The 26,124-nt window shown below is 43.3% G+C and overlaps 1 protein-coding gene and 3 long non-coding RNA genes across 9 annotated transcripts in view; 2 read left to right on the top strand and 2 right to left on the bottom strand.

The window, feature by feature from the left end:
• The window catches only part of GRIP1 (glutamate receptor interacting protein 1), a 325,530-nt gene extending 320,210 nt beyond the window's left edge, over positions 1 to 5,320 (bottom strand). For all 6 annotated transcript variants that reach the window (XM_066992663.1, XM_066992714.1, XM_066992675.1 and 3 more), the window contains exon 1: positions 5,185 to 5,320. In XM_066992663.1, the coding sequence (XP_066848764.1) occupies positions 5,185 to 5,239 (55 nt within the window). In that variant the 5' untranslated portion in view covers positions 5,240 to 5,320. The remainder of the gene's footprint in view (positions 1 to 5,184) is intronic.
• LOC136790155 (uncharacterized) lies at positions 5,167 to 8,446 on the top strand. Its single transcript, XR_010829581.1, has 2 exons — positions 5,167 to 5,320; positions 8,290 to 8,446. It is a non-coding gene; the product is annotated as an uncharacterized lncRNA (long non-coding RNA).
• LOC136790154 (uncharacterized) lies at positions 6,600 to 11,357 on the bottom strand. The gene is made up of 3 exons (XR_010829580.1): positions 11,314 to 11,357; positions 9,842 to 10,821; positions 6,600 to 8,402 (listed from the first exon to the last, which is right to left on the bottom strand). It is a non-coding gene; the product is annotated as an uncharacterized lncRNA (long non-coding RNA).
• Positions 10,698 to 25,491, top strand: LOC136790153 (uncharacterized). Its single transcript, XR_010829579.1, has 3 exons — positions 10,698 to 10,827; positions 11,042 to 11,620; positions 24,760 to 25,491. It is a non-coding gene; the product is annotated as an uncharacterized lncRNA (long non-coding RNA).
• The last annotated feature ends 633 nt before the right edge of the window (positions 25,492 to 26,124 follow it).

The following is a 26,124-nucleotide window of genomic DNA, read 5'->3' on the forward strand; positions in this document are numbered from 1 at the left end:
CCTGTGTCCCCTGCACGCTGATGAAAACCAGCTTTGCAGTGCCATCTTATCCCACCTGGCCAGCGCAGCGAGCTCTCCTCATCACTCTTCAGGCTACCAAATGGAGGAAGACCAACTGTTGAAGATTCAGTTCGGTCAGAGGGAGGTAAAATCAGGCAGAAGCCATGATAACAATAAAATATTTATCATTGGTAATTAGCACTTTGTTATCAATCTATCTCCTATTGTTAGGGTTTTTTGGTTTGGGATTTAGATTTTCAGATGCTGCTGGAGTACTGGATGGCAGCTATAGTTCAACTTGCTTTTATATTATGTCAGCAGCTACAATATGGTGACATTTCCTTCTGTTTTTATCCTTAACACCGTTATTCATGACTTCGTCACCTTAAACACAAGCAAATACAACGTGTTGCACATAGGATAGCTGACCAAATGCCCAGTCGTTCAGGACTACCTGGACTCTAAAATCAGTCAGTGCCTTCGTTTGGGTGCTTTCTTTCAAGCACCTCTCCCCACAGAGTGGGGATCACCCCCAACAGCCAGCCCTGAGCCCTAGCGCTGCCCTTGTACGCTCATCCTTTCCTTCTGCCATCCAATTCTGTACTTCAGCTTTTCAGGAGGCATGTGAGACATACGAGAAGGCAGATGAAGAAATACAGAAAGCCTTTGCACGACATTTGCAATCCCAAACTTTTCTGACATCCCAAAGTTTATAAATCTGACAACTGAATCCAAGTACTGGGTCTCCCGCTTGCTTTCTTCAGCTTCTGAGGACCCACTTATTACGTGTCAGATTATAGACAGGGAACAATTATCCTCTTGTGTTGAAATATAAGCTAATATTTATTTTTTAACTTGCAACCAGAAAGAATATGAAGCATATACTCTGTTAAAGTGGCCTCATTTGATCGGATGTAAATTGCTAATCCACAATAACACAATTAAGTCCAGTAATGGGCCTGTATCTCTCCCTTATCTGAGCAACTGATTCTCTTCCAGCTTAAAACGAGCAGACAAGCTCACACAGCGGTAAGCCCAGAGACGGATGTGTGTTGTCAGAACATCTTCCACGAGAACACGCTAGTTTTTTGTATTTGAGGCAAGATTCACAAAATACTTGCGTACGCTTTAATCCTCGAATCCACATTTTTAAAATGTTTCCTAAATTTCACCTCATTTCCCAATCTGTCAGGAATTGGGAAAATAGATGGATGAGCAGAAAATAGAAATGCACTCTTTCCTTCTTCCTCAACGTAACTGGGCTACCGTGCTGAGAATAAAGGCAAAATAACAGTGGAAAGTAAATACTTATTTTTTTTTTGAATCTATTTTTATCATCAAGGCTAAAGTATATACTCAGATGCATTCTTAAAATTAATAACGACGTATGTTAGGGGACACCAAGCAGCCCTGCAGTGAACACAAGATATGCAAATATTATTTTCTGTACTCCTGTCAAACTCAATCAGCTATCAACTTGAACCAGGAGTTCCATAAAATGCCTTCATTTAACTTGATTGGAGGGGATATTGAACAAAATTAATTCCAGGAACATCTTTCTTCTCAAAGTATTTGCTCAGATGTCACCTCAAAAAGTGTTTTAGGTGCTTTAGAACAAGATTTGATTTAGCATCTTAGGCAGAAAATGGGAGGAGTGGGGGAGAGGTGATGTGCCCTGAATTTTAAAGGCAGCCTTAAACTGGTGAGCCTTTACATGTCATGTCTAAATGACAGGGTTTACTGCATTAGCCACATGCAACAGCTGTATTACTCAACAGAGAGCACTCTTCCTGAACTCTGAAGGAGAAGATTCCTTGCGATAACGTTGGTCATGGCATCCAGGAGGGCCACAGCCACCACAGAGCACCGCTTCACCACGGAGGCAGCGGGAGAAACCCAATGACTGTACTGAGGTATGGCCAAAAAGCAGCCATCCACATCATATTTCAAATACGGTTTGAGTATCTCAAAAAAAAAAAAATGTACTTTTTTATTTGGCACCGGTATTCCACATAATTTCCGCAGTGGAGACATCTAAAAATACTCGTTGAAATCGCGCTGATTGCCACGCTTTGGAAGAGAATCTTCTCAATAACACAATGCTCCCACAAATCCTTCACCATGGATGAACACGTGCTCCATCTCCGACACTGGCAAAGCTTGAAACATCAACCCATATTATTCTCCTTCACCCAAGGCACCAATTTTTGCCAAGGTGAACCAACAGTGTTGACCACAGCTCTCGTATTTCATTTCAGTACAACCGGCCAATTTCCATTAGCAAGATTCCCGTTTTGCCAAGCTTTTGGATAACCTCCACTTCAGCACCTGACTGGTAGGAACAACAAAGATGGGCTGAGCGAAGGACTTTTTGAGGTAAGCATTCAACACAGACGAGAGGCTCCGAACCAAGGCAGAGGCAAACAAGGATAGGGATATACTAAAATAACCCTACTTGGAGCAAACCCCGTGTGTCTGCAGAAGGTATCACTCGTTGCGATATCCTGACAGCTCTTCCCATCAAAACAAACGGGTTTTTTTCCACAGTTTTGAATTGAACCCTAGCACCAGACATATGCTGCTGCAGCAGCTCCACTGTCTTGTTTCTGAAGCACTAGACGAACCGAGCACCGAGGGAGATACAGCAGCATTTGAAATGTTCCCCAAGGCGACGCTGCCTTGGTTTGGATGGAGACAAGAACATCAGCACCAAGAGAGCCCTTTACGCTGCCGTGCCTCTGGGATACACCTGACTGTACAGTGAGATTTCCCCACAGCCCCTCTAGCAAACCCTCCTGCCTCCCAAACCTCTTGTCTTAGTGCCCATCACCAATCCCCTTTCCACAGCCATGGGCACCATCGGCTGTATAAAGGCACATGCACAGCAAGCAGAGCTCCCAAGAAAGGGCTAAAAGGAAGCCTGCGAGGTTTGAGGAAGGAATGGCTGAGAAAAGATGGTCTGTACAAACCACTTGTGGCTCACCGTAGTGAACCTTTCATACCACTTTTCCCAGCGCTTCCAGCACTCTCTTCTTTTTGAGTCCAAACCTGCTGCTACCGCATCTACAGCCAGGCTTGAAGTTAAGGCTGCATGCTAATTTATATTACTGAATATTTTATACCCAATCTTATTCCATATGTAAACCACTGAACATTAAAAGACGGCTACGATGTTTGTCTAAAATAACAGCATAATGTAAATGAATCAGAAGTCTTCTGATAGCAGGATACACGGAAAGTGCTCTGCAGAGCATCTGAATGGAAATATTTTCTAGAAACAGCAGAGGGGGATGTTAGCACAACTGGCTTTGAACCAGAATTTAACTGTATCTGTAATTGCCTTTTAACTCAATGCCATACTAAACTCCTACATTAGCTAAAGATGCACCTTCATTTCATTACCGCGCTGGCCGTTTTTCTGGCTAGTTTGAAAGCTTTATTTCATCAATTCTTTATACCCAAGGACAGTTAAATTCAGCGCTGATTAACTATTTTGACCATTCAATATTTTTTCAAGTCTAAAGCAGAAGAGTTCCCGTAACTGGAATTCTGCTAAATTATTAGCTAAACTTGAGCAATATACAGTGAAACATACTTTAGGTAGTAATCATTTACTTAGGCACACCAGAGGGGTTTTTTTATTTGCACAGTGGAAATACAATAAAGAAAAGCATCAGTGATAAGAGTATTAAAATATAAATCTATCCACCTTCAAAATGAAGATGAAAGAGATTAAATAGAAAATACGAACAGACATGAACTGCTAACAAATCTGTATTCTAACTGGCATTAAACCCATCAGAGCAAAACCATTACCACCGTTCAGTTGCAATAAAGACGAGCCTGCATGGTGCGGTTTGTGACACAACCTTTATGCAGGATGAAAGGAGAGAAGATCTTTGCACTTTCTGACGTGTACGGATTAGACCCTTTTTAAAGTTTCCCCATCTGTAAAAGCATCTGGTACATTTTGACAACCGCCTTCCAACCCATTTCTGTGACTGCTCAGCCACACAGACAGATTCCTGACACGGAGAAATATGACCACAGCTTTAAGTAATGACTGTGTTCACCGAGGAGAGAGACAAGATCTAGCTTCTCGCAGCCGAAATACCTGCTCCCACTTCAGTCACTATTTTTATTACGTCATGTGCCTGCGATCAGCCTCCCGCTCCGGGCAGGATTCACTCGCACGAAGCAGGACTTCTGAAGCAGACCTCCACCTCCGACACGAGAGCACGATGATACTTTTGCACAGAGCAAACAAAACCCCCTCATTTTTAGCGTTGGGGGCATTCTTGCTCCCAGCAGGACAGCTCTCCCCCCAGCAAGGCGGCAATGCAAAGTCAACGTCCTACTTCGTGGTTCGTCCACGCGCTGTCGTGGACCCAGCGAGCCACAAACCGGCGATGGAAGGGGACAGGCATACCTGCAAGTTCCCACATGCAAGTGGGGCACCAACCAGCCTTCCTCCCCTCTGACGTGCAGGCTGACTGAAAGGCAGTGGCACAACAACCTCCGACGGTGGAAGCCCTCTTTGTGGAAGGACAAAGTTCCCCTTCCAGCAGCGCAAGCGGTTCTGAAGAGGGACCAGCCACTACCCACCTTCTGCTCCTGACAGCATGACCCCGAAATTAGGATTAGGGGCAGGGTAGAGAAGTGGGGTCCCCACGCCAGCCCCCCGGACCCACTCAGCACAGAAGGGGCGACCGCTGTCCCCCAAAGCACGCGTGGGTCCCTCGGCTCCACCGTGCCCCGGCAGGGGGTCGCCTCCTCCCCCGACCCCGGCCCCGCTCGCCCCCACGGGGGGCTCGGCGGCACGGGGGGGGTCCGTCGGAGCCCCACGCGGGGAAGTTTCACGAAGTCACCCCCGGGCGGCCGGCCCGGGGGCGGCGGCGGCACCGCGGAGAAAAGTTAGTTGTCGCCGCCGGGGCGGCACGGCACAGCCCGGCACGGCACAGCCCGGCACGGCACAGCCCGGCACGGCCCCCGCCGGCGGCCCTGGCTCTCTCCCCACAAGATGGAAGGCGTGAAGTCGCCCGTCCCCGCGGGGCGCCCGCCGTCGAGCCGGGGGCAGCGGGCACCGGCAGCCCCCCGCCCTCCCTCCTCCTCCCTCCCTCCTTCATTCCCTTCCTTCCTTTCTTCCCCTTCCTCCCTCCCTCCCTCCCTCCCCTGGGCGCTCACCCCGCTCCTGCTCGGCTTGCAGGCAGATGGGGATGTTCCTCTTCCAGCCCGGCATGGCTCCGCGCGTCCTCCTCAGCGCTGCGGCGGCGGCGGGGGGCTCATGGCAGGGCGCGGCGGCGGCCACCGGCGGCTCGAGGTGGGGGGGGGGGGGCGGGCGGCCGCGGAGGGGCGGCGGCCTCGCCGCGAAAGGGAGGGAGGGAGGGGAAGGAGGCGGTGGAGCCGGAGGGATTGGGGGGGGGGGGGAAAGGAGCGGGGAGGGCTCGCCCCGGTTCAGCCGGGGACAGGCGAGGGGCGAGAGGAGGAGGGATTGTGGGAGGGGGAGGCGCGGAGGGACGGCCGGCCCCCGAATGGAGGAGCCGCGGGCGGCCCCGGCAGGTGGGGCCGGCAGGGAGGGAGGCAGGGAGCCGCCAGGTGGGGGGGGGGGGAGGCCCCGCTCCGTGTCCCCAGTCCTTGTCCCCGCTCCTTGTTCCTGCTCCTTGTCCCCGCTCCAGGCGCGGGTGGGAGCCCCGCTGCCGCTTTCACCATCTTGTCACTTGTTGGAGGGACCGAGGGGTTGGGGGGGGGGGCCCTTCCCCTCCGCGGGGCTCCCAAAATGTCGGGCAGGGCGTACGCGGGCGCTCGTGGAACAGCACCGACAGCCCCTGGATCACACAGAATCACAGAGTCATTGAGGTTGGAAAAGCCCTCCAGGATCATCTGGTCCAACCATTTCCATGCCACCAATGTCACCCACCATGTCCCTAAGCACCACGTCCAGCCTTTCCTTGAGCACCCCCAGGGACGGTGACTCCACCACCTCCCTGGGCGACCCGTCCCAGTGCCTGACTGCTCTTCTGAGAAGAAATGTCCCCTCATTTCCAGCCTGAACCTCCCCTGGCGCAACTTGAGGCCCACCCAGAATCTGCACCACACAGGACTGAGGCTGCTGTTGTGACAGGGCAGGTTTCTGGCATCATTCTGGCCGGTGCCTTACAACCCTTTGACCAAAAGACCTCAACTCTCACCATCAAAATTGTTTCTTACATAGCCATGTCCTAATAGCGGGCTAATGCTAAAGCAATTAAATATTCCTTTTATTTTTTTTATTTTTTTTAAAGCTACTATAAAATTCAAAGTCTCGGGTTTGAATTTTATTTCAAAATAATGATAGCAGCATAAATGAAGCCTAATTATTTTTTCCAAGGCACTTCTGGGGGTGGACTGCTATATGAGCTTCACTGTGCGTACCGGTTATGTTGTGACTATTTCTGCATTGCCTGTCATTTCCTCGTATTTATAGAAATTAAGTAATTTTACATGGTCAAACAACTATCCGCCAGCCCTTCATTCAGATGAAAATTTGAAGGGTTTCCTGACTTTAATTTCTGTTGTAAACTTGATGACAGTTTCCTGACACAGCATTTTTCCGTGTTGACTTGGTGCCAGTGCATAAAGCAAATGTGCGTCTTGGTACTCGTGAAAACCTCTTCATTAAAATCCCACTGATGAGAGCTGCAGCGACTGGCTTTTCTTTGATTGCGCTTAGGCCGAGGTTTCAGCAGCAGCAGTGCTGTATTCGTGTGTGGCAGGGGCATCGAGCAGGGCCGGTGTGATCCATGTCCTCGATATGGCACATCCTGGGCTCCTGCTGAATTTTGGAGTATACCACACTGAGTTTGTTTTGCTGTCTGTGAGAGCACAGCTGATAACCAATCAAAACAAAAACCAGTGGCACAATGTTACCAAACTGAAAGCATTTTAACAACTTAGAGCTGGCAGGCTGAGTTTTTGACAGGTTTGACACGTGGATGTTTCGTCTCGTTACTGCGGGTGCTAAGTTTGGATTTATTGCAGCCTTGAACCATAGCCTTGTCTTCAAGAAGAGACATATTTACAGTCGTATTCTTCTTTTCGTATCCCTTTACTTTAAAAATGTTATTTTTCTCATTGGTATTTCTACAGAAAAAAATGTGAGTGTGCCTGCAAATGTCTCAGCGCTCTAAAATAGAGATCTCCAGCCAGATGCGTTGCTCGCAGGGCAAAGCTTCCAGAAGATGCCTTTGGGGCGTGCTGGCAGAGAGCTGCGCTGCCCAAGGCAGATGCAAAGGAAACAGGGCTGGGAATTGAGCTTGCAGTGCCCTGCAGCTGCTCAGCACTGCAAGCACCCACACGAGGAGGGCTGAAAACTGTCCCAAGGGTTTCTGGAGTATACGCAGCAAGGAGACGGTTTTTGAGGCAGTGAAGTGGTTTAGAAGCTGTGTTGCTTTAGAAGCTGCATTATAAAAATGTGCTCTGACACTTATTCTCCTAACCCATGCCATTTCTTACAGCAAACTTGGGCTTTAAAGTATTATGGAATGAAATAAAACTTCAGATGATTGTGTGTCATCCGTGTCCTAAATCTTACCTACTGCCTCTGATGTCCAGCTTTTACTCCTAGCCTTTCCATTATGAACAAAAAAAATACAAACATTGAGCCTTAACACTGTAGTTCAGATCCTCCAATCGACTTTTTGCCAGCATCGGAGTTGTGCAAAATTGCAGGTCAAAGGAATAAAGCAGTAGATTGCCCTACTCTCCAGTCCCCAACAAGCCATTTTCTAGCTATTTTTTTATATTGCCATCACTTTTAAAGTGAGTAAACATTCTCTAGGACTGAATGTGGGATTCTTCAGGGTCCTGCGGGAGCCATAAAATTCCAGCTGCTGTTCTGAATTTGCTCCAGAAATGTGTTTCAAAATGAGGGATAAACTCTACTTTTTCTAAATATTGCTGGCTTTTCAAGAATAAGCATACTACATGTTAAATAGCTAGCCATATTCACATCGTTGAGTGGAGTATGTATGCTTCTCTTATGCAAGACCTTGCAGATAAATCCTTTTAAGCAATGACACTCTGTAATTCCCCATTTCTGTGCTACAGGAAAAGCTTGCATGGGTGCCTGGCTCAAGTTAATTTAATTGCATTCTGTTACTCACATGAGCTGTTTCACACTGAACAACTGCTGCTGCATATCCCAATGCTAGTAATGGAAGAAGGCGGTCACCTGATTTAGATGTGCATTTAATGGTGAATACATCACACCAGTAGCATATAAACTTCCTGCTGGCTCTTTTCTGTCTACAGCTTTTTCCCTCGGAGGATTTTAAAGGAGTCGAATCTTGATTTTCAAGGAGACAGCCGTTCTTCTCACCTGACACTGCAGCATGGATGTCATCTGAAGCACATGTAACAGCACACTGGAATTAAACAGCAAAAGAAGTATAATGTTCCCAAGGAAAGGTTTTGTACTGTAAAACATTCTAAAGAGGAGATTCAATTTTTTTTTATTTGTTTGTTTGTTTTATTTCTTGTTCTTATTTTTTCCCTAAAAGCTAGGTAGGAGAAATATACAGATGGGTCAAACTGAAGGTTGGAGGACTGGAAAGTTTCTCAGTAACTGCAAATGTTTTCCAATAATTACCTCTAAATTACAAGAGATGCCTGAGCTTTTAGGTCTTTAAACTTTTTTTTTTTTCTTTTCTCAGTGACTGACAGTCACTATCCATGTTCATACACATATTTGTGGTTACAAAGAGCTTGAGAAAGTGCTAAGAGTCTGAAATGACCTTTTAAAATAACTGTGGTAATAACAAAAGATTGCAGCTTCTACAGGTTTTGGTCATCCAAGCCCCAGAAATGTCCATATTGTTCTGAACAGATGAAAAATTCTGGAGCCTACCACACTGTCCTCGGCTCTGTAGTATTTACCTGCATCATCTGAGAGGAAAGGGAGGTGGCTTTTGGTCCTTTTAAATGGACTGATCACCAATGCATACCTGAGACTGACACATTTCTGCAGAGGGTTACATAAATGCGTATAAGTCACATTAAAATGTGATGTAATTTCATTAAAAATGTGATACCAATCTTGTCAGAACCGAGCACTGGGCAAAACGGAGATGCACGCTGTACTGCGTTATCTTCCCCACACGCTGCCCTTGTGTTTCCTCTTTCTTTATTTTCCTTTTATGAAAAAGGTGCTTCATCTCGAAAGCTGTCACGTTACTGAACACCAGATCAAAAAATTCCTAGATGAGACACGAGCATACCAACAATTGATTTTTTAGATGCATTTTAACACTTCTATTAACACATGCTTGCAAAAGGCAGTAAGGCATTCTGCCACAGACCTGCGGCCATTTGCTGCCAGCCTCACTGGGGATAGCCTCCCTACACAGAGCAGAGGATGTTTCCTTCTGCCTGCTCTTTCTGTGGCCCCAGGACTTCGATGTTGGCACAGCGGCAGACTTCAGCAGGAGAGGAGGAAGCCTGAGCCTGGCCCGAAGAAGGGTAGGGCTCAGGCTACCTGGGCTGTCAGTCCCAGGCTCGTTTGGGAATCAGACGGGTGCACCCACGCAATTAGCTCTGGCAAGCTGGCAGGGATTCTGTCTAGGCTCACTGTCAGAAAATTAGGTACCTAGATGATGGTTGGTGTGAGTTTTGGTAGACACAGCCTTACAAATAACCGTAAGGCTAGGTGGGACTTTTATGGGCTGTAGCTGTGGTTTTAGGAATCTGTTTTCTAACTGTTGCCCATGTTATGTGTCTGCATGCCTTTGGATTTAGCCATCAGGCCACTTCATGTTGTGAGGAGACAGGACAAATTTCAAAATTTCCTTTAAAAGCGAAAATTTACCGTCATTTATAAGTTCCTCAGATCCTTGAACAAGAAGATCAAGCTTTCAGTTAGAAGGAGACAATCTGTAGAGTTGTGGTCCTGCCAACATCCTTGCACCAAACAGGCACACAGATGACATGGGCTGGCAGACTTCCAGGTGCTACTTCCCTTTTCCTTTGTCTGTAACCTTCCCCAAAACAAAAGAGACACCATTTCCACCATACTGAGGCTTCAAGTGCTAGAGTGATTCAGGTATCCAAGTCCCAAATTTTATTTTTCATGTGCTGCTAAAATAAGATATTCCAATTAGTCCTTTTAAGTGTGTTGTTTGCACAAAAATTAGTTTTGTAAATCAATTGCAATGGGCTACAGAATTACCAATGTAATACTAACAATCATTACACAAATACTAACAATCTAACTTGCTGCCTTTTTTAATATTGAAGTATAAACAAAATCAGAGTATTACCTAGAAGGAGACTTAAAAATTGGAATTATTTAAAACTTTGTTCTTTGCAAAAGGTGTCTCTGACAACTAAAAACAGATTTAAGGAAAACCGTACAAGAGTATCTGAGGGTACCTAATGATTTTTGATGTAACTTAAGCCCTAACCAATACATTCACATTAGCAGTGTGTCTAAATTACTGACAGTACTAAAGATCCATAAAAGACCTCACATACGGACATATGCAGGCATTCCCATCTCTGGCAATGAGGCTGTTGTGTTTTCTCTGTTGTAAGTCCCAGCCTTGGCAAACTGATTTGCATTTAACCAATGTATCTTTTGCATGTGTCCTGTTCCAGGAAAAATACAATCAGTCACACAGCAGTTGATGTTGGAAGGTACCTCTGGAAATCATCCAGTCCAACCACCCTGCTCAAAGCAGGATCAACCGGAGCAGGTTGCCCAGGACTGTGCCTGGTCAGGCTTTGAGCATCTTCCAGGATGGAGACTCCACAACCTGTCCAGGCAGCCTGTGCCAGTGTTCCTCCACCCTTACGGTAAGAAAAAGAGATTTGTTATTTATGCTTAAACTGAATTTCCTGCATTTCACTTGGAGCCCATTGTCCCTTGTCCTGTCACTGGGCACTACTGTGAAGTGTTTGGCCCCGTCCTCTTTACTCCCCCCCCTCACGTATTTAAATTTTTATTTTTTAATTTTTTTTAAAATTTATTTTTTAAATTTATTTTTAATTTAAATTTAAATATTATTAGGTGGATGAGATCCGCCCTGAGCCTTCTCTTCCCCGTGCTGAACAGCCTGCCAGCCTCACCCCCTGTATGTGAGGTGTTCCAAGCCCATAATCATCTTTGTGGCCCTCTCCAGCACGTCCATGCCTCTTTTGTACTGCTGGTTGTTCCTCCCCATAGCAGGACTCTGCACTTCTCCTTGCTGAACTTCATGAGGCTCCTGTCAGCCCATTTCTCCAGCCTGTCGAGATTCCTCTGAGTGAAGAACAACCCCCTGGTGTATCAGCCACCCCTACCAGTTTCTGCAGACTTGCTGAGGGTGCACACTGTCCTATCGTCCAGGTCGTTAAAGACGTTAACAGTAAGGGCCTCGGTATCAGCCCCTGGGGTATCGGTCACCAGTGCCTGGCCCCCAGCTGGACGTGGTGCCCCTGGTCCCAGCCCTCTGCACCCCCTGCCCAGGCTCACCACACCACTCGCTGCTGGAGCTCGGCGCTCTGACGCTTTCATTTCTCAAGCATGGTTCTCAGCACAGTCAAGCTGTTCTACAGCGAGGAGATAAGGCCCGCAGCAGGAGAGGAATTCGTTTTGGGGAACATCTCGGTGAGTTAAAAGCGCAGGATCGGCGTGCGTGAAATAATGGACTGTGAGGCACCCCAGAAAGAGGATGACTTAGGAAAATGCTAAAGAACATCTGGGCCTGTAGAAATCAAATCTAGGCTGTGACAACTGCCATTCATTGTATTTATTGATGCAGGTATTACAGGGAACGATTTCTGATTTCATTGTGACCAATGAGAATGTTATTGTCGAGGATACTGTGTGTAGTGGAATTGGATTTGCTTCCATTTCTTTAGGGACAAGTCACGTATTTTCTGTCTCCCATTGTCTTCCATGATCCGAGGCAGATTCCAGGAAGGGACAGGGAAAATGAGAGGGAAAATGAGAGAGAGAGAGAGAGAGCAGACACATATGTAGATAAGAGCTATGGGTAACCTGAGCATGGTTTTTTTTTTTGCAAGTGCTGCTCTCTGTAGAGTCAGAGTCACACTGGTAGAATGACCTGGATTTATACCAAACATATAATTAGTGTGCTGTCACAGACTGCATTGCCTGTAAGCCACAGTGGCTGCAGAGAGAGGCAAACTTCAGCAAACTGATTTTTCTTGGGGTGCTCGTTCCTCCTGCTCTCTGTACACAGCCCGGGCGCAGGCAGAGAGCTTTTGAGGGTGTCAGTCCTGCTGCCAGCAGTCGTGTGCTCCTCGTTCACAGCCTGTCAGCGTGCACTCTCCAGAAAACACAGTACCGGAGAACAGCCCATGCAAAATAAACTCAGTTTGGCCCCTGAAATTCCCAAGGTGGATACACCTTCTTCAATTCCTTTCCTGCATGTTTCATTTTGATGCTTGTCTGCGTTGAATTCTGATAAATGTATTTACTTACTTTTTCTGGCAAGCGACCTGCAGACATGAATACTATTAATGACACTCAGCACACTTTGGGAAGCCCATTATCGGAAAACCAGCTGCTATTTCAGGCACATTAGTTATACCCATTATCCACACACAAGCCACACGATTGATTGTCTTACACATCCCCACTAGCTGAGAAGTAATGACTCGCTGGTGCTGAACCAGCCATGAACTTACAGCAATTAGGTGTAGCCAGCTCTGTGGGGCAACTGGTTCCACTGCAGGGCATAAATGTCCCACGCCTGGAGGCTCAGGGCAAGCTCATGAAATAGATTTGCTTCCTGGAGCCACAGCTGATCATCCCAGGTTTCCATGCTGGTATGATCGCGCCCCTCCTGAACACACCTTGCACCAAAGGTGGTAATTTTTGTGGGACCCAGAGCAATTGCAGCGTGGGGGAATTCCCATTGCTGCTAGTGTTATCTTCTCTGAGCTCTACCACTCAAAAAGTAGCGCAGGTTTCCAGCATCTCACAGAACATCTGCCTGCTGTATGAGCTCTGAGCTAACACAGAGGGCAGCTGGAATGAGCAGCAGTGAGATGGAAAGAAGGAAAACAGCCAGTGCGCAGTCTCTGGAGTGTCTCGAGTAAGGCTATAGCTCAGTTAAAGCCATTAACACTTAAAAGGGACAGAAAAGATGGACTCAGTTTTACACAATAATCCAAGAAATACTTCCTAAAATGGATCCAAGCTTTGACACAATACACACCCCAACATCCCTAAAGCCAAATCTTTGGAATTGAGACTGAGAGAGCTGGAACCGTTCAGCCTGGAGAAGAGAAGACTCAGTGGGGATCTTAACAATGTCTATAAATATCTGAAGGGAGGGTGCAAAGAAATGGAGCCAGGCTCTTTTCAGTGGTGCCCAGTGCCAGGAAGAGGCAAAGGGCGCAAACTGGAGCAGAGGAGGTTTCTGTGCTGTGCAGATGCCTGAGCCATGGCCCAGGTTGCCGAGAGAGGCTGTGGGGTCTCCTTCTTGGAGATCTTCAAAAGCCACCTGAGCCATCCTGGGATTCTTTGAGAATAGCTCTCAAAAGGTAAGAGCGGGCTCTGCACTAGAGGTGTGAAGAGCTTGGTATTGTGCCAGCAGAAGCAGGTGAGTTGGAATGCGAAAACACATGGCAATGTAGACATCCTCCAAGTGTCTTTTGAGAATGGGACCACAGCTGCCTTAGATGTGTTTACAGTTTCTAAGTTGCCCCAAATCTTAGAGAAAAGGTTTTTAATTTCTACATACCATAACAAACAACCATAAAGCTGATTCTCAAGTAGGTTACCCATCAGCAAAAATGTTGTTCACACTGATTTTTTTGAAATGTAGATTAAATATAGTCTTTTTAAGGGAATTCTGTATAATTAATGCAAATTTATGTGAATTATACTATTCTCTGCAATTCCTACAATATACAGAACCCTTAGCTGATCAGAGGGAAGCTTTTCTTAAGGTATTTGAGGTAATGTAATGATCTTAGAGAATGTGTTTATAACCCTTGCACCAGACCAGGAAGAAAACCTGCAATTATACTTTAAAACAGAAATGACTGTTCTCTTACATAAATTGTTTAAATCATTCAAATAACGTTAGGATTGGAGAGTCTATTGATCATTGGACACATGATAAGTATTTTATCATGAGTCTTCTACAAAGAAGACATGCAGTTTAGTGTTAATTATTACTATTAATCAATGCTAACAGCCCCAGTCCAGAAGAGGATGTGCAACAAACCACGACTTCAATCATATGATTAGTGAAAAGTGCTTTTCCGGAAATCCAACAAATTCTGTGTAAAGCAATACTCACAGTTACATTCAGAGATTCATACACTTACCTGAAAAAAAAGAAAAAGGAAATGTATGGTACAGAGTTTACCAATACGAAATATCCATCTTCTGAGTATATTATGTATATTTCTCCTTTGAGCTATGGTAAGATGTAGTTTCTGGATAATAAACACAATCCATTTATAAACCCTTTTGTTCTTAAGATAGATAATGGTACACACCTTGTCTTAACCAGCCTGCGTAAAGTAGTACCACTTCAGAGCTAAACCTAGCAGTATCTTTCAACTTTATTGTAAAGTTTCAACATTACTAGGTAGTACTGCTTTTTCTTCAGACTTAGGAGGTGCAAAAAAAGTCACACAAATATTCATTTCCTTCGTAAAATGAATCAATTGCACTATTTTCTATATAAACATTGTCCTGTTTTCTTATAAACACATGCAAGTTGAACAAAGATTTATAAGAATCACTCGGTAGTCAGAACTTGTGTGGAGGAACACCTTTAATAAAAAACATGAAGATCCTGTGCTTTACTTAAATAAGCAAAAGACTTTCATGTACTCTTTTCCTTAAATTTGGTTGACTGTAATTTACTTGCTGATCAGACCACTCCGAAAAGAAATATTGGATTTCTACAGCACTTCTAAGTCTTTTTTTTAATTTGACCAAAGTATGTAATCCTCCAATTACACTTGGGAAACATCTATTTTTGCATCCACTATATTTTACTTCCAGTATATTTAATTGCAATACATTTGTTAAAGGTTACATTTAAGGGTCTTAAATGCCTGTTCCTTTAGCCCTGGCTTGGATAATAAAACATTTAGCTGTTAATATCAAGACTTTGAACATTCAGGTATTCAAACAGACTTGCACCCATGCAAGCCTATTAAGGTTAACTGTACAGAGAAAACTGATGGATCAATCCCCTGTTACCCAGTTAAGATCTGATTATTTTTAGCTTACTTCTTGATTTTTAAATAAGTAGTGGGAATGCTAATTCTGCTGTTTCTTGTCTTGAACATTTAGGTGCCTCTCTTCATTCTTTATTTTATAATTAGTATGATCACTTGTTTACCTTTGCAAATGAGATCCAAAGCAGCTCACAAACGACTGCTGTAACTGTTCACAGTCACTACAGTCACTAAACTTTAAAAATTGTGATCTTACCATTTATAGAGAGTATATTTCAAATTTTTTTTTTTTTTTGACATGAAGGATAGGAAAACAAACTTAGAACTAAAAGTAGCTGTTGCCATGACAGAGTTGAAATGTTTAGCGGAAAAAATACCACCAACAACATTAAAATAGCAATATGCTTTTGAGAAACTTGAACAGTTAGGGGCTACTTGGTTGTTTCTCAGTGGAGGCTGAGTCCTGCAAGGAGCCGGGTGCTCTCAGTTCCCTTTGAGAAAGAGCAGGTGGAGGCTGCCCAGCCTCTTTCAGTGCTGGAAACCTTATTAAGGGTTGGTTGGTTGGCTTGTTTAGTATAATAGTGCCTAGAAAATGAAGAAATGCAGGATAATGATAATCAAGTAACATGTGCCTGTCAGAGAAAATGGCACCTCTATGGCAGCCAATGCAAACACGTCACTTTGAACTTTCTCTCATATAATATAATAAGGAGATTGATATCAAATAATGTTTTAATAAAACTCCCTAGCTAGTAATTTTCACTGTGAAACAAATTGAGGGTAGCACAACATTATGCTACCTGGGAAAGAGCTTTTTATTTTCCAGCCTATTCATTGCTTTCTCTCCTATGAGGCTCCTGTACAAAAATACCATAAACTCTATCAAAGCCTTTGTAACAACAAAGACTGACTGGGGAAAAAAAAAAAAAAAAAGGCCTTTGATGCACATTTGTGACCCATCGAACAGATTACAGACACCAAAACACTGTAATGGTACTGTCTCAACAATGGAGCAAAGAAGATGAAACTTCACAAACAAGGGGATCTGCTGCTTTATAATGCAATAAAGCGTCTCATTGAATAAAGTCTAATAGGACCAGCTCAGAAACTGCAGCTAACCCTTTGCGGCTATGGGTAGATCCACCAGTTAGCTATTAAGCAATTCAAATGCAATGTTTCAGTCTACGCCAGTGACTTCCTGGCTGGTGTCTTACTGGGTATTTTCTGGGGGAAAACACTCTTCTCAAGTCCAGATTTACCAAAGCAATAGCCTCTGAGACCTCTGAAACAAATCTAACGTTACAGTTCACCACACAAGGCCTCTGAGGAGGGGAATATGAGGTTGCTGGCTGCCTCTGAATTCAGCAAGAGCAGAGGATGTTGACCGTGGCCCTGGTCTGTGAGGGCAGCAGCCACCTCCTGCTGTAGCAGCCACTGCCAGGACTATGTGATAGTGATCTGCGGTACAGATTTCTTGATTTCACACAGGATCAAAATCTACAGAAACCAATAAGGGAATTGCTTGTTTCCATGCCTCTCCCCAGGAGACTTCTACCAATGACATTTGGACATTAGTTTTCAAATAGGAGCAGCACCTCTGTCAAACTCCTGAACACCAGCTACTGCACTTAGACATATAGAGAGCATTTGTGAGTAAATAATCACTGCTCAAATCAAATGCAGAAGGATTACAAAGAATATTGCTGCCCGTGTTTAAAAACAGAGCACACAAGCTCGCTATAAATTTTTGGAGGCTTTGCAAAGCTGAGGTTTTTGGATTTGCTTTACTGTGACTGAAACAACAAATCTTTAAGGTGCTGCTGCAAAAACACTGGTCGCAATTGCCAATTCACACAGGAACTGTAACTGTATGAAAGATAAAAAGTGAACAAGCTGCCATGATAAAGCAAATTTAGTACAGTGAGTGTTCAGAGTACCTCTTATTCCATCTTTTTCTTTGCCGCGTGCATCATGTTTTCTTTGTGGTAGCTTACACCAGTTGTGAATTCCGCTTTTGGATAAAAGGCAGCTGGCAAAAAGCAATTGCCTGTGTAGTATACGTGCAGTTCTGATGACTCTTATGTCATGAACATGCAATTGTGCTTGTTTCAAGACGAGAAAGATGACACTTGTTTTCCTTTGCTCACAGGGATGGCATCTCCCTTTAGTGCTCTGTGGGAGGAGAAGCAGCTCCCTAGGGGATCCAGGACTGGGAGGTTGCCGAAGGAAAGTCTTCTTCTAGGGACCAGATGGGGTGGGATGGGGGGGAGAGGGGTTGACGGGATTTCTTACAGCCCAGGAGCTCTCTGCTGGCCTGTGAGCAGGCCTTGAGGGAAAATCTCACACTGCAAAAAGGCACTTGGCAGGCAAAACAGGGAACCTGTTTGCAAACCCTTGCACCAACATTTTGTCTTAGCCAGCAGCTTGCTATTTGAAAAAGTTTACAGCTGCAGTTTCTGTTGAGGCAAAATACTGTATTTAAAAGCTGAAAGCCATTTTGGTGCATTTGGATGGTCTCCTCCAAGAGGAGATGAAGACGGATTCACCGTAGGCTTCTGGCCACTTTGGGGTCTTGTTATAAATGGGAAAGGTAACACAGATATCCATAAATTCTCTAGAAAATGCTCCAACTCTTGGGATGCATAATAAAATAAAATAAATTAGAAAACAGATATTTATGTAAAACATCTTGGAAAATTGTTGTTGCTGGCATTTTAGTTCTGGAGGTTTAATTTCCCTCCTATAATACAGTTTATTTCAGACTATTTTGTTACTATTTATTTGCCAAACTTGCAAATCTCGTCTGGTCTCAGAGAAAGAAAAACAAGAAGGCTGTTCTAATGAATGATGAATTATAAGCCCAAAGTGATTACAATTTGTTTGTGGATCTGTATATATTGCTATTGAACAGCTGGAAACCAATAAGAATGATAATTTTCCTAAGTCGGTGCATGAATATACAGGATGTTTCTCCATAGATTGCTGAAATATCAAGAGTACATAATCACACTGGGGAAAATAAATCTTACTTGTATGCTCTACATGAGCTGCTGACATGCTTTTCTCCATGCCAGAAAAATTTGAGGAAAACAGAGCAAAGAAAGAGCATTTGCTGGGAAATTATTTTGTATTCTGCAAAGTGTCAACAAATGTGTTCCTCCTTCAACAACAGGAAACATCCACTCGCAAATCTTGAAATGAATACTGATGTTGTCTTTCACCTATTTCAGAACAAGCACATCCTACATACCGGACCTATTCTACAAATAGAATTTAAATATAGGAAATATATATAAGTAAATACATGCCCCATAACTGTAGGCATACTTGAATTTTCCATATTCTTTAAACTATAAGGAGCTTTTCTGTAGTGAACAATAGGTTAATGTCAGCAATGCAGAGTTTAGATGTTTCAGAGCCTGCGATTTTCATGTCTGAGCATGTTCTGCAATACTTGAATTTGTAAAGTGCTTTTATAGAGAAAATTGAAGTGATTCCATGTGCAAAACAAGTGTCTAAAAATTGGTCTTAATATCATAGCTAAGAAAATGAAGGCCCCCAAAATGCTGCCCTGTAACCCTCTGTGTCTGTAGTCCACAAACAGTGTGATCTGCCATAAATTCCTGTACGTCAAAGCAATGCTAGCACTGGAGCTCTGTGTGGATTTCCTTTGGAAAGAATTGTGACTACAGGCTCAGTGTCACCTGTGTTTGTCAAACCCCAAACTTCTGCTCCTTGTTCTTGTGCAGATGTTTACTCCGATGTAAATTATACACAATGAAAATAAATGCAACGTTCATCAATTGCAGTTTGCAGGTAGAGAACTATGCAATAGACACGATCAAGAAAAGTGAGTTCATAAAGAAAAAAAGTGTGGAATCTTTATTTTATTTTAAAATAGAAAGGTTAACTGCTGTTTAATTATAGTTTTAAATTTAATTTTTAATTTGTTAAATTATATTTTGTTCTATGGCAGATTCACTTCCAACCATCTTGATTAGCAGTTCTTACCCATACTGAGGTTATGGGAATGTTTTTGGATTAACAGCTCCATCAAGGCATCTGACTACTGCCTTCGTTACTGATTTTAGCACTCAGAGCAGAAGAAATTATGGCTGAGAATATTTAAAATATGTCAGTGCTTAATATATTACTCGAATAAATAATTCCTCCTAAAATTGCACATTTATATACATACCACATCATACCTTGAAAATGGAATCTGACTTGTTTTAAAGTTATTTACAGTTTCTCCGTGTTTCCAAGTTACAATTTATTACTTCAGGTACAATGATAACTTTGTAAGTAAGTAATGCCCTTAATTCACGTATACAGTCGGAGGCTAGCTCTCTGAAGAGCAATGTACTGAATTTGCCTCTGAGGTTGCTTCTTTCGGAAGCTGTATCACATCTGATACAGGCAACATGAATTGCCACTCCTAAGGATGAAAATGAATGCCCAGAATATACTGATCCCTCTTGGCTAAGAGCCACGCTTTCAATTTATCAGGCATCCTTTTCACTAATGGGTTAACCCTTATAGACAGCTAATGTTCACTCTGCTTCTGCTGGAATACATTTAAGATAAAATATTTATACTACTCCATTGGAATGAGCATTAAAAAGACAAGATCGTTCAAAATGATGGTCTAAAAGAGGAGTAAAAAAAAATTAGAACCAAAAATAGGCTAATAAAACCTTTCTAAAAAAAATGCAGATATTCAAGGGGAAAAAAGGAGGATTTTTTAATCTCTGACATTGATACAGCAGATTTGATATCACTGGTCAGCAACAAGCTAGAGCATGCTGACAAGTAGAAAGCGACTCGTGACAGTCTGCATGGATTTAAAAGGGTAGATCATGGTCAGCAAAATGGATTTTGTAAGGAGACAGAAGAAATTAATGTGTGTGCAGACGGTTTGGCTCTCCCTGTCTTCCTTCTCAGCTCTTGTATATGCATGCATACAAATCAAAAGATGAATTGACTCTTAGCCTGTGTAATTTTGCTGGTAAAAGTATTTAGAGAAATGCAATCACCGGGAGGAGCAGGACAGACTCGGGCTGTGTGGCTGCACCCTCCTGCGAAGAGGGAACACTCCTTGCTGAGAGATACCACAGCCCGAAGGTAGACCCCAGATAATCAGTGGCCACCTCTCCACGCTGCTGTGCCTGGAGGACCCCGAATGGATGTGTCTGTGTGGTCTCCGCTACCTGCCCAGCTGACAGGGACCACACACGAGCCCAGAGCTGCACAGAGCTGCTTCCTAATGAACTTTGAACAAGAAAGAGAGTTTTTCTTGTAACGTCAAATTGGCAAAAGTCTTCTACAGGATTAAAATGTCTGTTCACTGTCCATAGCCCTACCCTGGCCATTATCTGTCTTCGCTTGCCTTGTGGGATAAATAGAGTGGGAAAACGGGACGGTCTTGGGCAAAGCTGGACCCTCCTGCACAACTTACCATCTGTAGGAAAAGGAAACCCTGCACCCACACCTGGCTGATCGTCACTGATCTCTGCTCCTGCAGTCTGGGGACTCACACGTCTGCCTAACCCCAAGGCTCTGCTCTTCGAGAAGCCCTAAGCCCTGTACGTGGGATGTCCCACTGCCACAGGACAGTGCAAGTAAGCAGCAGCAACAGGAGATTGCATTCAGTTCCTGCTATTTTCAATTTCTGGCATGAATTTACAAATGTGGATATGAAATTGAAGGAAATAAAGTAGTGGGGTTTTTTTGTTGTTTTATTTGTTTGTTTTTTCAGCAAGTAACAGTGGCGTAAAACTCAGTGCTGCCCTGCTGCACAAATCAGGGGTTTTGACATATAAATTAGGCTTAATGTCCCTCACCCTGTTAATGGTTTCCAACTTACCATGTCTCCCAAACCAGAATGCTGTTCTGACTTTTTCTCCCTTGAGTTTTTGTTAGTATGAAAGAGAGAAGCCAATGAAAGATATTCCCATTTGGGGTAACACTGGGGTGGGGGGAGCAGGAGAAAGGATCGTGTAAATAAAATGCAAAACAAGCAATACATAGCAGGTGGGTATGATAGATAGCTGCAAGTGGCTCATGAAAGGCCCACCCTTTCCAAACCGTTAGTGACTTCTGCAAAACACGGGTATTGATTTTCTAATTGAATAGGTGCAATAATGTGATTAATACAAAATCTATACGCTTACAAGTAAACCAACACACTAGCTAAGGCAACAGCTGTGCTAACTGGAAACTCTGGGAAAAAGTTTTTCTAATCCACTTTAGCATCATCATCAAAACAAAAGATTATTAACTTAATGATAGCCATATGTTGAGCAACACTCCTCTGTCTCCTCCAGAAACAGAAACTTGAAAGGATAAGCAAGAGGGGTGGTTTCATGGCCACAAGCCGGATAGCTTGTGGATGGTTTTGTCTTCTAACCAGAAAGGTAAGGAATAAATACGGGTAGAGAGAATAGTGGAAAAGCAGTAGTGTGGCAAATATAAGGTGAAATAATTAAGCTGATAGTAATTATTGTGTAAGCCTTAAGCTGTGATTTAATCAGATATCACAACATAAGCGGGATTGGGCTGCCTTGGTACTTAAGGGGGAAAACCCATATGCTATCGGAAACCCAGCTGATGATTCAATAGGTGTAAGTCTCTCTTCTGACTCACAGATGACAGCATGAGTTCAAGAGGGACTTGGATATATTTACTACAAATTAGCATAATAAAGTCTTATTTTCAGAGAGGATACTAATAATCTTGCCTACCACAGCACTGCAGTTTTATAGGAATATGTTATTTTTCACACCTCGTCTTAAACTTTCTGTAGTATCTATTGAAATGTTAAGTGGCAGTTGTATGTCATGTCAGAAACGTTTCCCACTTCAGGGCTGCGTAAAGTGATTCTCACATAAATGCCACAAGCTTTACACACTTAACACGCAAATAGTACTCTTTAAGGCTGATGGGACTCCTTCTGTGAGACAGCAGCTAGGTTTTACCCAGGGTTTATGCAGCCGTGATGAAAATCTCTTAGGCAGACACTGAACAGCTGGGCCATGCATCAATAAGTCACGCACAAACTGCATTCTCTTGGCTGACAAATGAGCTGCATGGGGGTGAGATTCACCCTCAGAGCCTAACATCCCCTGGGAACCACTCCAATAAAGTTTTTGTGTAAGTATATAAGTATTAATACTGTTAGAGCAACGTGAATGACCAGTTAGTGAAGTATAATTAGAGACAACCAGACATAATGGAAGAATGTTTTGTGGGAATGTAGACTAAAAGTCTTGGGTCTTCTGTGGAGCATAATGCACTGTTACGCTGAAGAAGAGGTAATAATTCATTTTACATTCAGGAGATAATGTGCTGGAGGGGGAATAAATGGACCACATCAGTTAAGTCTGCTACACAAAGTAAGGAATTTCAAAAATCTCCTGGAAATAGTGCTGAATCAGTTAACAACACTTAGCAGAACACTGGTTGTGGCTGGGAAAGATTACTCAAATATATAAATATTTCTATGAATATAGATTTTAAATAAATATATTTAAATGTATTGGTAGTGAATGTGACATCATCAGGCATTAGTGCATCCAGACATTAGAGTGGTGGCAAATGTCTGTGTCTAAAAATGACTTAGAGAATATGTTAAAGTTTGTAGAGTTTGGTACCAGAGCAATTAAGCCTGTTTTAAATATCTGTATTATTAAAGAGAATTAGAGTCAGATGACCTGAAGAAAAGAAGAGGAGAACCTCATGTCTGAAATTTCTCTGTAGGCTTGCGCTTAGACATGAAGGCCAGGTTCCTGCCACATAACAAAACACCTGAGTCACAGCAAACCTAAGCTAGCAAGTCCCCAGGCTGTACCCCAAGGCAGCGCAGACGCAGCAGTTCAAGGCTCAGGGCAGTTCTGACGTGTCTGCAGAGGATGTTAGCTCAGGGCAGTGCCATGCCGGTGCAGATACACGTTTCCAGATGTGAACGGCTTCTCTGTGTTTCTGCATGATAGGCTCTTGTGTTTCCTCGTCAGATTAACTCTAGCAAAGCCCCTTTGGATGTCTATGAGTGATGGTGTACATATGGCCAGAAATCTGTCTTGTCACAAGATGAGCCTTGCTGCTATTTCTTACCCATTTCTTTGAAAGTAAATTGTGTGAAAGGGAACTGTAAATATATTGTCAAATGTTATTCAAGGTAGTCAACATATACTTTCCAATTCTTTCCAATTTAGGATAAATAATTCTAAATATATCTGTGACAGAGCTTATTTTTATATTTATATCTTTCCTAACAATTAGACAAGTTAATAGTCGTTTGCCAGCTATCTCAATAACACTGAAGTCACCGAAGAATGACGCTGGTCCAGTCTTAGGGTGCTGCACTCTGTACTTGGTGTAGGCTCCGAGGAATGAGGGAGGCAGAAAAAAAAAAAAAACACAACAAAAAAAACACATACACAAAACAAACAAAAAAATGTCAAAAGTGGCTAATAAGTCTCACCAAATCTTTAGGGCCAACCTGCCATAGGGATGCCTCTAACTTGCAACAGCCAGTCCATGTAGGTTTGCTCACGTTCAATTTATACTCAGCTGCCTTAAGACTCGTCTGTTTTCCAGAGCAATGGTTATATGCTTGGAGTGCTCTAAATCTGCGTGTTTCACAACCAAATTCCTTGGCTGCATTTTTGTAGTCTTCCTATTGAACGCAGTCCTACTACAGCTACTCCAGAAACTCTCCAGAACCACTGGTACAGGGCAGACCCAATGTGGTGCAAAGTGCTAAAAGTGGGGGCCCAATGGTGAGTCTCATGGAGGAATCCAGCTCCAGATTATCAACCCTAAATGTAGATGCCTACATGTGAGTGTCCACAGGTGAGCCACGTCTCACTTGGTAATGAACAGTCAGAGAGCTCCAAGAAAGCAATCCAGCCCATTTCAGAGCAGCGGGCTAGAAAGCTGCTAAACAGAGGTGGATGATGCTAAGAGACACGAGCGCATCTCTCCTGGCCTTCCACTGCTTCTCTGGGAGAACACCACTCTGGCTAATGATTAATGGTTGGACTTGGTGATCTTAGAGACCTTTTCCAACCTAAATAATTCTATGATATGAGTCTCCTGTAGATCCTGCTTCTTACCTACCATCATGGTGTGGATGCCTCAAAACATCTTCACGTAGTTCTGCGTGGGCAGCTCGCCCAAGCCTCCCTGCATGGGCCAGCTGGAATGCTCTCCAGTCCCCTGCACTGACTGCTGGCATGGCCTTTATCTCCACTGCCCATAACAAGCACTTCAAACCCACAGGTAGGCATCGATGTACAGACGTGTATGTTTGGGTATCTTAGTTCTGAAGTAAACAACATCCTCGGTGGTTTCAGCACAGAAAGGATTAAGCGTACAACCCCCAAGATGCTTATTTGTGAAACGCTTGGAGCCCCCAGTTCAAGAAAGGTACTTGGTGTTTCTGAACTAAATGAATGTGGCAACTATTTTCCCAACAGATAACTGCAGGGTTTAGCTGCTAAGTTCTTTCAAATCCAGAAGACACTGGCAAATAAACACTTTTTTTTTTTTTTTTTCTCTCTCTTCACACAGAAGATGTGGCACAAGCAGGACCTTAAAACAAAGGAGAAGCTGGAAAAGATTTGGGGCAGAAGGAGAAATTGTGTTATGATGGCTGCACGAGCAAATGCTTCACAGCTGAAATTAGTATGAACTAAAGGCTACAATAAGTGAAACAGATTCACAGAAAGTGCAGGCTTCATCAGCATGTTTCTTCTTTCCCGTCCTTTGAAGCCTGCCAATATTGTGGAAAGTGGCCAGAGTAGAATGGAAGCAGTCTGTATTTATAAGCTTAATAAGCAAGCATAAGACTTTGGGACTAATTTAAGAGAGTGATGGGAAAAAATGTGCCAAAACCAGTTCTCAACTGCTTCACAGCATCATTGTTTTAGAAACTGGAAGATTCATCTTTCTGCTTGGTGCGTAAATAAAGGTATCAGCAAAATGCAGGCCATTACAGGCATGTGAATATCATGACCACTATCATCCTTTACCCACAATATTGGAAAGTGGCTATTTTATCCAGATAATATACCCACAGGCAATATTGCTTTCTCGTACATCAGTCTGAGCAGATAAGAGAGCTCCTTTCCATTTGGTACAGAGACTTCCACAAATGTCTAAAAATGATAAGAATGTATATTTATATATTTCCTTTCCAGTAGTAAGGTTCAAAATATAAACTACCAATCTTGTGTAGATTTGGGTGAGGCTTTGCTGGAACATAATCACACCAGAAGACTGTGTCAGTAATGTACACAGTAAGATATAAGAATGGCGATTTTTCATTCCACTTAAAGGCAGAATAATGTATTTTCTGTTCGAGCAGTACCACATCTTTTTTAACTATACATCGCCATTTCATAGCTCCCTCTAAATTAAGAGGAATTTCTAAATAAAGATGCATACAAGAAAACTGGCCATCGAGGTAAACAAAAACAAATATGCCTGAGATTGGCAGGAGTATTAATTTTGGTAACATTGAGATGTGATGCAGAAAAGCTACTGGCAACAATTCCAACCTTGACAGATTTAATAGCACATAGCAGTCATTGAGATTAGAAGCCACAGAGAATGAGGAAGCAATAGCTGCTAAAGAAGAAGCTCAGCGATTTTTAGAGTGGTCAGCAGTTCAAGCACCTTTACTTATCAAGAAATTCAGATCGTGTAACCACATTTTTGATTTTCTGAAATCATTCCTGTATGAAAAGGCAAGCTGTTTTTTATTAATATTTATTTATTTATTATTATTATTTTATTAATGTCACATTTCAAGAAGGCAGGAGAAGTGGAAATTAAAGGTTTTTACATCTAGCTAAGCTTTATTAGGGTGCACACAACCAATGGATTGAATCCTATATTTGGTTAAGTTCTTTCATTTTCATTGAAAAGATTTAA

This window comes from Anser cygnoides, chromosome 1 (genome assembly GCF_040182565.1).
Source record: "Anser cygnoides isolate HZ-2024a breed goose chromosome 1, Taihu_goose_T2T_genome, whole genome shotgun sequence".
Lineage (NCBI taxonomy): Eukaryota > Metazoa > Chordata > Aves > Anseriformes > Anatidae > Anser > Anser cygnoides.